Source organism: Lepidochelys olivacea (assembly GCF_965140295.1).
Source record: "Lepidochelys olivacea isolate rLepOli2 genome assembly, chromosome: 10".
NCBI classification, from domain to species: Eukaryota; Metazoa; Chordata; order Testudines; family Cheloniidae; genus Lepidochelys; species Lepidochelys olivacea.
Genome location: NC_140420.1, coordinates 51,266,503 through 51,280,398, shown reverse-complemented (window position 1 = coordinate 51,280,398; position 13,896 = coordinate 51,266,503). Strand labels below are relative to the sequence as shown.

The 13,896-nt window shown below is 40.8% G+C and overlaps 1 protein-coding gene across 4 annotated transcripts in view; it reads right to left on the bottom strand.

Annotated features, from left to right (window-relative positions):
- ACSBG1 (acyl-CoA synthetase bubblegum family member 1) overlaps positions 1–12,900 on the bottom strand; it is a 66,936-nt gene extending 54,036 nt beyond the window's left edge. For 2 of the 4 annotated variants that reach the window (XM_084641332.1, XM_084641333.1), the window contains exon 1: positions 12,684–12,895. In XM_084641332.1, the coding sequence (XP_084497458.1) occupies positions 12,684–12,757 (74 nt within the window). In that variant the 5' untranslated portion in view covers positions 12,758–12,895. Of the gene's footprint in view, positions 1–12,683 lie in introns of all 4 variants that reach the window. The other 2 variants (XM_084641335.1, XM_084641334.1) reach the window with 2 other exon arrangements.
- Positions 12,901–13,896: the final 996 nt, after the last annotated feature.

Here is a 13,896-nt window from a genome sequence, read left to right as displayed (position 1 = left end):
CAATGCACCTTATTTGTGTTTCTATTCTGTTTAGGTTCAGTGAAGACTAAAGATAACTGCATATTTTTATTATTAAGCCTTCAAAAAATACCCTACATAAATAAATTATAATGATTTGGACATGTATATGTATGCCTATTTATTTGTTTTTCCTAAAGTTAATTAAGAATTTTAGGAAAAATTGTCAGAGCTGCCACCAGCAAGAGTTGGTGGCTGCATTTTGAGGCCACCAAAAAATTTGTTGTGAGAACCCCTGCTTTAGAAGTGACTGACTACACAATGTAATATTACAGAGAATTTTTTAAATACCTTTGTGTATTTCCAATTTTATTAATATTTCAAATTCTAAACTGAACTGTGTTACTAAGAATCTCTTAACCCTACTCCATTCTTACCCTCTGGACAGAGCCACGAGGAGAGCATGGAGGGAAACACAGGCTAGTTTTTTTTTTTTAAAAGGAGTAGCAAAAACCCATTCCTCTGTATATGCACGCACGCACACACACACACACACACACACACACACACACACGCCCTGAAAGCGGTATGAACTGTACAGGCTTAGCACCTCCCTCCACCACTGCAGAAACACTGGAAGCACTCTCTACCCCACACAACATAATAATTTTGTTTTAAAAGTCAAATGACCCCAAAAAAACCCAACAATGCATGAGTGGCACCTTAGAGACTGACCAATTTGAGCATAAGCTTTCGTGAGCTACAGCTCACTTCATCGGATGCATACTGTGGAAAGTACAGAAGATCTTTTTATACACAGAAACCATGAAAAAATGGGTGTTTACCACTACAAAAGGTTCTCTCCCCCCACCCCACTCTCCTGCTGGTAATAGCTTATCTAAAGCGATCACTCTCCTTACAATGTGTATGATAATCGAGGTGGGCCATTTCCAGCACAAATCCAGGGTTTAACAAGAATGTCGGGGGGGTGGGGGAAGAGGGTAGGAAAAAAACAAGGGAAATCGGTTACCTTGCACAATGACTTAGCCACTTCCAGTCTCTATTCAAGCCTAAGTTAATAGTATCCAATTTGCAAATGAATTCCAATTCAACAGTCTCTCGCTGGAGTCTGGTTTTGAAGTTTTTCTGTTGTAATATTGCAACTTTCATGTCTGTAATCGCATGACCAGAGAGATTGAAGTGTTCTCCGACTGGTTTATGAATGTTATAATTCTTGACATCTGATTGGTGTCCATTTATTCTTTTATGTAGAGACTGTCCAGTCTGACCAATGTACATGGCAGAGGAGCACTGCTGGCACATGATAGCATATATCACATTGGTGAACGTGCAGGTGAACGAGCCTCTGATAGTGTGGCTGATGTTATTAGGCCCTGTGATGGTGTCCCCTGAATAGATGTGGGCAGTTGGCAACGGGCTTTGTTGCAAGGATAGGTTCCTGGGTTAGTGGTTCTGTTGTGTGATATGTGATTGCTGGTGAGTATTTGCTTCAGGTTGGGGGACTATCTGTAGGCAAGGACTGGCCTGTCTCCCAAGATTTGTGAGATAACTTGATTATCATACACATTGTAAGGAGAGTGATCACTTTAGATAAGCTATTACCAGCAGGAGAGTGGGGTGGGGGGAGAGAAAGCCTTTTGTAGTGGTAAACACCCATTTTTTCATGGTTTGGGTGTATAAAAAGATCTTCTGTACTTTCCACAGTATGCATCCGATGAAGTGAGCTGTAGCTCACGAAAGCTTATGCTCAAATAAATTGGTTAGTCTCTAAGGTGCCACAAGTACTCCTTTTCTTTTTGCGAATATAGACTAACACGGCTGGTACTCTGAAACTTATCCTTGTACTAGTGTAGGGATTTTTTTTTTGTTTGTTTTGTATTAAATTACATTACCCTGAAGATGGGTTAAGATGGAATGTGCGAACCTCTAGTGTGGGGTGTCTGTCTCCCAGTTAACAAATTTCTTCTATCACTCATGTGTTTCTTCTAGAAGTGATTCCGTTTGCTCCTCCTGGGGGCAGCTGCTTCTCCACTCTGAAAGATTTGCTTGTGTTTTCCCCACATCAGGTTCCACAGTGTGCAGCAGCTTTCATTTACTCAGCAGCTCTTGCTGCTAGCTCATTTAAGGTCTCACTCTACAATCTGCTTTCCTAAAGGCAGTAAGCTTTTGACTACTGATTGCTATTTATTGTTAACAGTAGGTGTACCTCCTCTGCATTAATCACTCCACTCCCTTATCATACCTGAATTATTGTGCAATGTCTACTTGTTTGTCTTTAGTAATTTAGGACTGAATCCTGCAAGCTTTTACTTATGCAAATAGTTTCTTCATATGTGAATTTTTGTTGCCTTCAGTGGCGCTCCTGGCATAAATGAACATGTGTTTATAATTTGCCTAGTAATGAATTAAACTAAATTAGACAATATGCCATTTTTATCCACTACAGAACTTTTTGATCAAACATGGCTTTCCTATCCAACTGCTTACTTCTCTTGAGGACAATTTGAAATACTAAGTCTCTCAAACTGTTCAAAAACCAAAATGATTTAAGAGACCAATACTAGAATACATGAAAAAGATGCTCTCATAAACCCAATTTCCCTGGCCAGTGTGTCCTAACACAGCAAAAGATCAATTGTTAAGAAGATATCATTGAACATCAGTTAAGCTCCTAGTATATACATTCCCCAACATTTATTTTCTAAGTACATTCCACTATTCACAGTCCAATAGATTCAGGTAGAATATCTGGGGCCAAACCTGCAAGGTCTGTAGTGCCTCCCACTAGATAGGGCTGAGCAAATAATTGATTTTTTGGTTCGGTGGTTGAACAGAAAAATTAAAAAGAAAATTTTTGGTTAGTTTCAAACCAAAACTAGATTTAAAGAAAAACTTTGGAGAAACAAAACCAAAAAATATTTGGGTCAAACAAAACGTTCTGATTGATTTTAAATTGACATTGTCAAAGAAGTCCATTTAGAAAAATGTTTGGGGGGGGGAACCAACCTTTTGACATTTCTGAAATTTTTCTTCCCAGTTTTTTTCAGCCAAAAATATTTGCCAAATTTGACCCAAAATGCGGATAAGATTCAATGCCCCTCAAAATGCATGTAATAAGGCAGGCCTGCCTGAAGTGTCCTGTTGTGGCAGAACAAAGGACTTCCTTAGTTGCCTTTTCTTCAGAGTCCCCACTAACTCCACAACAGCTCTCTTGTCTCAATACTTTCCCTCTTTGGGACCAGCTTATTACTAAAAGTCCCAGACATAGTCCATTTCTCACACCCAGTTTATGCAGTCCTTAAAATCCCACAATCTTTACACTATTGATAAAGCCAGGGCTGACCTCAGAGAAAAATGGCATCCTGGGCGAACTTGCATTTTGGTGCACCAGCCCCCTCTGCCTTCCCAGGTTCCCCACCTACCCCACCCCCCATCATCCCTAGCCCCCACTACCTCCCTGAATTCCCCACCCACCCACCCTGCTCCCGTTGTCTCCCTAGGCTCCCCGCCCATCCTCTCCACTCATCCCCCCCATTGCCTTCAACCCCTGCTGCCTCCTTCAGTCCCCCAGCCACTGCCCCTGGCCCCACACATCATCCCTGCTCCCCACCCATCCCCCCTGGCCCAAGATAACTCCCTGGATCCCAGTGATTAATTTGTAATGCAAGAGGTGCCAGGGCTCAGGAAGTTCCTCTGGCCACTGAGTGATGTGTAACTGACATGGCAAGCCCAGAGGTGCTGGGGCTGACTGCCAAGCCTAGAGGTGCCAGGGCTCAGCCCTGGAACAAATTAAGCTCTGTGGGCTCCCCACCCATCCCCTCCCTAACCTCCACAGCCTCCTTGGGCTCCCCAACCCTCTATTGTCCCCAGGCCCCACTGCTTCCCCTGCCCCATTGCCCTAAGCTCCCTTCCACATCCTTGCAACCAAGGTCCACCCCAATCTTGCTTCTGGACCACAGCACTACCTGACCATTGTGCCCAGGACAGCCACCCACCCATAAGGCCAGCCCTGGACGAAGCACCTAGCATGCTCCAGCATCTTCCACCACAGGTGGGCACTTCTGGTCCTGATTGAAAGATAGGAGAGGACCAAAGAAGTGCTGAAACCATTTTTTCTAGCTGGGGTGCTGAGAGCCATTAAACCAAACTGTAAACCCTGTATATAATGGAACCACTTCAAGCCAGGGGGTCCTGCAGGACAACCACCTCAGGCCTTCCAGATGCATCACAACCCTGCTGTTCCCAGCAGGAATGACCACAGCCTCTCTGCTGGAGTTCATTCTCACCAGGGGAGCATCCCTCACCCTCCCTGGCCTTCAGCTCTCCAGCATGGGATTTATCCACTGATGTCTCCTTCACTGGTCTCTGCCATCAGCCCTCTCTGGCACTCAGCTTTGGCTCTCCAGCTTAGAAGTCAGCAGGCAACTTCCTCTGCTGCTCTCTGGCCTTCAGCCATCTCCAGCCCTAGTTGGCCAGCCCCTGGTTAAGAGGGATCCACCAGCAAACCCCTCTGCTGCTCTTCTACCTTCAGCTTTCCCCCAGGAGCCTCCTGCAGCTTCTTTCTATAGTTTCCTGGCTCTCACTTGCTAATCTCTCACCCCATTGAAGCTCTCATGTGCACTTCTCTAGACTGAACCCTCCACTATCTCTTTCCCCATTTTTATGGCTCAGATGCCATCCCTTGAAACCCAACTGGGAAGCAGTTGATGAGTCAAAAGGCCAGTGCTACCCTGTGACAATGCATTTTTTGGTGAAATTGCTATTCACCAAAAAAGTTTCACCCAACTTTACTACTAGGTACTAAACATTCTCAACTGCCACTGAGACAGGATTGAGCCCTTAGGTACATTAAATAAATATGCAAACATGCAGATATCTTTAATTTATATTATATTAAGGGCTCAATTGTGCCCTCCTTATGCAGGTGCAAGTAGTGCAAGGTGCAATTCCAGGAAGAAATGTGGCTGAATCATCTTGAATTCTTTTTGGTAATTCCTGTTGTAATGTTAGCCCTTGCAGGAGGGGCTGTGGTTTAAAGACCACAAGTTTGCAGTAAGAATTCTAAACACTCAAGACAGCGGAGTCACCCTAGCTTTACATCAATGCAAGATGAGAATATGGCCCTGAAGCTCCCGAGTTGTATAACCCCTGTGTCTCATCACAGGGTATACAGAAATATGTGAAGAAGAAAAAAAACCCGCCATCACTAAAATGAGTTTTAGTACCAGATAATGCACCCACTTGGGCCAGTGACTGAACTCAATGGACATAAATAATGTTGTGATGGGTTTGGTCACACAGAGTCCCCCTTGGAACTGTCACCTGAAGTGCTGAGATTACCTCTGAGCACATTTCCCCTGCCAGCTTGGGACTCCAAAACCCTGTCATGTTGAGCCAGACACGCTAGCCTGCTGAAACACAGACCCAGGTGTGGTCCATGCCTGCAAAGCTGCAGGCTTTAAGTGAAAACAGATCAGAAGGTCACCTAGCTCCAGCACCCAGACACCCAGTTCCCAATGGGATCCAAACCCCAAATAAATCCGTTTTACTCTGTATAAAGCTTATACAGGGTAAACTCAAATTGTCCACCCTCTATAATACTGGTAGAGATGCACAGCTGTTTGCTCCCCCAGATATTAATCTCTTACTCTGGGTTCATTAACAAACAAAAACGTGATTTTATTAAATATAAAAAGTAGGATTTAAGTGGTTTCAAGTAATGACAGAACAAAGTAAGTCACCAAGCAAAATAAAGCAAAAACATGCAAGTCTAAGCCTAATACATTAAGAAACTGATTACAGATAATATCTCACCCTCAGAGATGTTCCAATAAGCTTCTTTCACAGACTAGACTCCTTCCTAGTCTGGGCCCAATCCTTTCCCCTGGTACAGTCCTTGTTAGTTCCAGCAGACATCTTAGGTGGAAAGCAGGGGTGTTCTCAAGACTCGCAGCCACCTCTGTCCTGCTTCACCCCTTTTTATGGTTTTGTCACAAGGCGGCAATCTTTTGTCTCTCTGGGTCCCCACCCCTCCTAAATGGAAAAGTACCAGATTTAGGATGGATTCCAGTATGAGGTGACATGATCACATGTCCTGTGAGACTCCAGCCTCCATTCTTCCTGGGCTGGCCCCCCCATGTACACTGGAAGGTTTGTAAGTAAACAGAGCCGTTTACAACCAATTGTCCTGGTCAATGGGAGCCATCAAGATTTAAACCACCATTAATGGGCCAGCCTTTGCATAATTACAATAGAACCTCAGTTATACTTCATATTTTTAGCTTCAGATCCAAGAATAATACCTATATACAAATAGGAGGAATACATTCAGTAGATTATAACCTTTGTTATGATACCTTACAAGAGACCTTTTGCATAAAGCATATTCCAGTTACATCATATTCACACTCATAAGCATATTTCCATAAAACACAGGGAGTGCAATGTCACAAATGTAACGGAGGAAACCACGTTGGCCACAAGATAAATTATAAGAAATCCAGGCTACCTTTCTATGGAGGAGACAAAATTATGCTAAACAGATTTCTCTCACACTTGCACTAGTCCAAATAGCCACACCTACTAATCCTGTCAACAGGCTCAGCTTATTTACAAGCTAGTAGTAGTAGCTATTTATCGCTGACTGTGCAAACTTGTTTTTCATAAATACTGAAACAAACTTTCTCAAACTACTAATGTAAAGTAAAAAGAAAAGGAGTACTTGTGGCACCTTAGAGACTAACAAATTTGAGCATAAGCTTTCGTCAGCTACAGCTCACTTCATCGGATGCAATGTAAAAGCTACATTAAGCTTAAAGAACAAAATAAAATAAAAAAATTACTGCCTACTAAAGTTCACAAGTAGCTAATAGCTTTTATAAAAGGGAGGCTGCTAATCACAGGCATAGTTTGACTTCTATATTTGAGGGGGGCCAGGAGCCACCCCTCCCCAGCCACCCTGCTCTGAAGGGCAGCAGAAATTCAGAGCTGGGTAGCTGGAAAGTGGTGGCTGCTGGCTGGGATGTTCATGTGTTTGTGGCATGGGAGGATTATATTTTTAATCCCACTCCCAGCCCCATCCGCCCACCCAATACCCACTCCCACCCATTCCCGGATTGTTTCTTGAATTTTTATCCTGCTCCTGCTATTATGGCAGCAGGTCCTGCAAGACCCATGGGATCCCAGTCCCACTGCAGGGCTCTACCTCACATTAGGAATCAAATCGGAATTGTAAACTACTAAAACAAAAATTGTATATAGTTTGGGGGTGGGGGGGACAACACCTCTACATACAAATCTATGCTCCTGCTGCCAACAATAGCCTATCCTGAAGTGGAAACAGCTATCTTGATTTGCAAGAAAAGGACCAAAAATCTCTTTTTTAGTCACTAAAAATAAGTTGATTCTTTTCCTTTTAGTTTGGTAAGTAGACAAATTTAGTACATTATTAAAAACTATATGAGAGCATGGAAAAGAAATAAGGCTTTACTCGGACGATAAAGTGTATGACACAACTCTAGAATGATCTTGTAATAGACTGGCTTGCTCCCTTCTGACCTATGCAGCAGAAATCCAGCTCTCCAGTGATGAATTCTATCCAACTCAGCCTCATTGTACTCTCTACAAATGGCTATACAGAAGTTATTATAATACTTTTTCTCTCTTCCCCATCCATTTTCAAGTAACTGCAGCCCAGTTTCCAGACTCAAAAACATGTCACAGAAGGTATTTTTCCCTCCACAAATTCTGCACTTTCATCTTCCTTAATATCAGAGTTCTGGATACCATATAAGCCTAGAATCCTGTGTCCAGCACACACACAGAGCTATGCATATAATTTAACTGCCCAAACTCAAGCCTATATATAGGTGGCACTGTTTGATGGGATCAAAGTACTATGCCAGTTTCTTTATAAGTGTCACCACAGAAGCATATGTATCTCAAGTATTTGAGACGACTATCTCCAGTCCTTGAAACTCCAGTGTCACCAATATCCTTTTAACAGAAGAAAAAAAAACAAAACAAAAAAAAAAACAAAACTAAAAATCAAGCAAAACTCCCCTTTACTAAAATGAAAGCAAAATTTGAGAGGCTTAAACTGCCCCCCTAAAGTCCAAAAGTCACAGATCAGCATCTTTTTCTCTTGATTCATCATCTCCTTTAGCATATATTTATTGACCACTGTGAACAAAATTTCTTTGCTTATGTATCAACATCCCGGACATCTGCTGAGTAAAAGTATGCAAAGATTGAACAAGAGTCTTTATCTGTAATTTGCAGAAAGCACAGATTTTATGAGTAACCTATAATATGGATATTTACACAAAGTGTCAAACCTCTGATTTTTATTTTTGGACAAAATATAATTTAAGAGAGAAATTCCTGTTTTAGCTACGTTAAGATTCGAGAAGAAGTCAATTCAATTGAAGAGGTTATCAATATTATTCATCAGCGCAAAAGGCTAATGTATACATTTGCCCTTATGAGAATGTATAATACTTTCTGAATACATATTATCCTTGATACAAGAAGGCACTAGCCTGAAAATGGCCCAAATTAACGAAATTACCTTTGATCGTAAAGCAAGTCTACCTGGACACACAAGTTATCATCTAGAGTTTTACACTTATGTAAAGTGGATGACAGGAAATATAAAATCCAATTTCATTTTTACAGAAAAGGTGAGGCCGTTGTTCTAATAAGATGTACTGCTGGAACTCACATTCATGGTGTTCTCACCACTTTATTTTAAGCCTTTAACGGTTACAGTAATGGACTTTACAGAAAATACTAAAATTGTAATAATATGAACACTATGTTAAGAAAACATCTATAGTGTGGTTTGTGCTTATATTACATACCTCCCAACCTTTCCAATCCAAGCAGGATTTGGTCACTGTCAATCCCTGTGGTCCCATCTCCACTGCAGCCCCTGGTCCCAGTGCCTCCTTTATCATGCCCATGCCACAGTCAGCCTCCACCTTCCAGCCCAAGCAGGTGCAATGTCATTTCCCATTCCTGAGCTCCCTACAGCCATTGAACATGCCCAAGGAGGCTGAACATGCCCAGGAGCAGCTGAAACTGCTGCCCTCTCTAGCTCTGCCCCTGCCAATGATGCACACCATATGTACGGCTATGGGTGCCACTGAATGCAGGAAATGATCTACTTCAACTAGGACATGGGGTTTAGTGGGTCAAAGTGGGACAGTCTCATGGAACCCAAAACTGTTGGTAGACATTACTAATAATTATTACACACATTTCCAAAGAGTCTGGAGAAAGAGAAGGGGTCACTGGGAAGAGCCTCATTACAGTAATAGTAACAGTTGTAATTATTCCCTTCTGCTCTGATCAGACAGGAAAAGAGGTACTGACTAATAATAGTTGGAATAGTCCACCATCTTTAGTGGGACACAACAAACTTATAGTAAATGTCACTCATTTCACAATCTTCTCTTAAATTAAGTTTCAAATTTCCCCATGAAATCATAGTAACAAGTCATAAAACAGAGACTGGTGAACTAAAATTAATAAACCTGAGGTAAAATTCTTAGGATGCCCTTGTCTCTTTTCTCGTATGCAATTTCCCATCCAAGAGATGGATCAGTCTGTCTGCTCCTGTTCTACTGCAGGCAGTGATCTAGGTGCCAGTCTACTAAAAATCCCATGACTTGTGATCAATTTGCAAGAGTTGGCAACGTGCCTTCCCCTGGCTGCTCGGAGGGGACTTCCTTTACCTGCCTCCACCTCCATGCTATGAAACCTGGCATCCAATCCCTTTTATTTCTCACCTCCCTCATCGTTCTCTGCACAACTTCTCAGCCTCCTTCCTGCCCCACATACCCCTGCATCATTCTGCTGCAACCCCTAAATCTGCCTCTTGCTCTTCCCAGTGACCCCTTCCCCTCATTCACTTTTCAGTGGCTCTGCACCTCCTCACAGTCCATGTCCTGTCTAGCCCCCTAAAATACACAGGGACAGCCATTTTACCTGGTAGCATAGCTTCAATCTCGCTGAAAACAGCAAGAGGTGACAGACAACTTTATTAAGGGCAGCCTCACTTCCGCAAGCTGATAACCAGCTGGGAAATGGTGGCCATCTTGCTGGCTTCAGCCCCATTGACAGTAATAGGAGGTGGTAGCCATTTTGAATATGTGAAAATTCATGAGTTAGCAACCTTTCTTCATGTTTTTACATGAAAAGGTTAAAAAAATCCCAAAATTGCTAGAGTTGTGACCAAAACAAAACCAAAACAAGAACTGGCAATACTGCATCCTGTTAGTCACACATCATAACCCTCAGAAAATCATACAGTTACCCATCCACTCTGTGGTCGCTCACAGAGGCCCCAGTTCAGCAAAGCACTTAAGTACATACTTACATTTAAGTATGTACTTAAGTCCCATTGACTGTAATGTTAAACATGAACTTAACTGCATTGCTGAATACAAACCAAAATCAGGGCTCATTCATCTAAACAGGCAAGAGGGGAAAGGCCTAGTTCAGGTTATCCACAGTCACAATCTGGATATTTCCAAAAGTCCATATTTACATTTCACATAACTTTCTGATTTGAATAGGTCTACACTCCTAAATATGGACTTCTCACAGCCCAGAGTGGAATAGGGGGGATTCAAAATATTCCCAGCTGCTAGTATATAAATCAAAGATACATGAAAATGGTACAGGAGCACAGTTAAGGGTTTCTGGACTGTCTTACCTGTGCATTTCCAGGCACTTGGGAGTTGGGTTTAACCTCATTAAATGGTCAAAAAGTTAGAAGATTTTCAGTGCAAGGTTCTAATAACGATTCTTTTAACAAATTAATTATACAAACTTATTTCCATTTTACTGAAATTTTTGATCTGGGAATTTCACATAGAATTATATACTTTTGTCTAGCAGTTAGCCATGAATTTCTGCAGTTGACCGTCTGAATCATAATTCAGTTTTTAGAACTGCTAGACTAAGCTATTGCTTGTGGAGAAGTTTTTTGTTTTGTTTTTTTACAATGCAATGTACTGAGTTGCTTTCCATTGCCAGAAGTCAGCACTAGATGACAGATATGGATCACTTAATAATTGACCTGTTCTGTTCATTCTTTCTGAAGCATCTGGCACTGGCGTGTCAGAAGACAGGATACTGGTCTGACCCAGGATGGCTGTTATGTTTTTATGCACCGAGTTATATTTTCTGGATTTTGGGCCATTTGTTTGGTACATTTGTAATAGACCTGCACCTATGGTTTATTTACTGAATCCTAAGTCCTCTGCATCTTGATGGAACATAGGTAAATATTTTGAATGTAATAAAGATGACTTTTCGCAAAAAGTCTTTAATGTTTAATATGAAATAAGGTTTTAAACACATTGCACCAATAGGTTGGCTAATAAGGAGTGTATTGAGAATGGTGTGTCTGGATGGTGATTTCATCCACCCTTGAGACTAAGTCCTTCATGTGATACGTCTAATACCAGCTTGGAATATTTAAGTCCACTGATAGGTTCCTAACCTGAATTTCCTTCAAATTATATTTAATCAAGTGCTTGTTTCCATGGCAGATTGGGGTGAAATTCTGTCCCTATTAAGTCAATGCCAAAACTTCCACTGACCTTAACAGAGTCAGGATTCTACCTTATTCACTTATGTACAAATTTAAAAACACAAGTTACATTAAGCTACCCACAGCAGGTACTCCGATATCAACTGTGAAATAGAGAGAACCACTACTTCTGCCTCTAGAAATATTAGCAGTCATGTATTCCAGATGAAAAATAAAGAACTTAAGGGGTGGGAAGAAAAATAAACCTTAAAAGGGAAATACAAATGAATCTTATTGAAACAAAGTTTTAAGGTGCTGATTTGTCAGTGCTTAGTGTAAGTCTAGAATAAGGTGTCTATCAGGAACCAAGCTCTTTCATGTATTGGAAAAAAAATCGAGACTTAATTTTGAGATTCTGAAATTAATTGATATTGGCTGTTGCCCACCCTGAGCAGGCTGCCAGTTCTACAGTACTATTTGCCTTGCTTTACATACATGTATGCTGAAGGAGAAGAAAAAAAAAAATCACATTACGCTGAGAGTGACTGCTGCCCTAAGGTTGAAGTAACTTTTAAGCCATTTTTCAACTCCATACTCTTTTTTTACAGAACTGTTTTCAATTTTTGTAGAACTACAAATCTTCACATCAGTATTCAGATCACTGTTTCCCCATCCCCCAAAATCACTGCTACACCCATTTCTGGATTTAACGGTTTCTGTCTTATGCAGTGAACACTATGCCACTGGACACAGGTGGTGTTCAAATAAAAAAAATTGTGCAAACTGACTATTTTTATAAATAAACGCACAGAATACTATAAAGGGACAGTCTGTGATCCAGAGATCCAGAACAGAATTGGTAAAATTTTGATAATTATTTCACTGTGGATAGGACATAGTCTGAACTGAATAATGCTAGTAGCAATAAAATTCAGACAGTCTATGGATTAGCAAAGGAGATTGTCAATTCAGAATCATTGGCACAGTTTTCTTTGCTTTCTAGTTTCAACAAAGGACTTTTGTCATTCTGCATTAAATAGTAAAGTTAACATTAAGTGAATATGGTTCACGTTGACTTTAGCAGGAGCAGAATCAGGTCCTTAGTTTTAGGGTTTGTGAAATAAAGATTGTTTGTTAGTATAAATTCTCAAAGTTACTTTACCTGGTTTCGTGGCTTTCTGCTATTTCATTTTCATCTTGCAATTTTTTCTTAAGGGTCTCTTCGCTGCCAGCCATTCTGACAAACTCTCCACAACAAATATGCTAAAAATTTGTCTGGATCAGGCATAAATAAGCTCCTGAGACCATTTAAGAAACTAACAGAAACAGGATACTTGTTCAAATAAAGACGTAATGCAAGAGGAGGAGACTAAAGCTCCATTTCTCTCCGATTTTAACATGCTTGAAATGTCACAGAGCCTGCCAGTTGCTTACTGTTAAAAGTTTTTTATTCAGTTTTCTGTAATTATACATGAGAAGAATTTCAATGAGACCATAGTTCTTTAAGATGCAAATTTTCTCTTTTGCTGGGATATCTAACCCCAATCAGTCCACAGCTTACAACAACCGAAGCAATTCTGATTCTCTTATTAATTCTAGTTTCAAAATAGAGCATCCAAGTAAACTATTTTCTCCAAAAAATGTAGATTAATTAAATTAGGATATGACTCCGACAAGTCAATGACACATATGAAACCCATTCCTTTAAATGGCTGAGTGCCAACAGCTCCCTTTTACTTCAATTCACAGGACCAGGACTACCATATATATTGAAAAGGATCTACTCACCACTTAACTAATAGCCTGCCAGAATTTAAGAAAAAACTGTTTTGCCACTTGGGGAATAAATGTATATGAACACTTTCCTAAATTTATATTATCCCCTTTGCTAGAAGTGTATTATTGCTGAAATATATCCCCAGTATATTGACAATGCAGCACAGTATTCAATAAGTATCATTCTATCGAGTGCAATTTGAAATCGGTGGGGAAAAAGAGAAAACCTTGGAGGTAGGTCCCAAGAGTTCTCATCCTAACCACCCCCAGATACGTTTGAAAATATGTAATAGCACAATATGAAACATTACAAAGGCAAAAAAGTGTATATTTATGGGGCCCAGGATTCAAGAATAAGCATTTTTGTCAAGGGTGATTAAAATCAGAGTCAGAGAAATCTCCCTACTTCTTCCTTCAGTTTGGTGACAATTTTCAAAAGGGTTCCTTCAGGGCTCTAGAAAGCCCACTTAAATTTATTACTGGTTTTCCCAATCATTACAAGGAAAATGTGTTAGTTTCAGCTTGGATAACTTTTACTGTAGAATGTAACAAAGCAGCAGGCCATCGCAGACCAAGTGGGCCCTTTTGCTTTTTTTTTT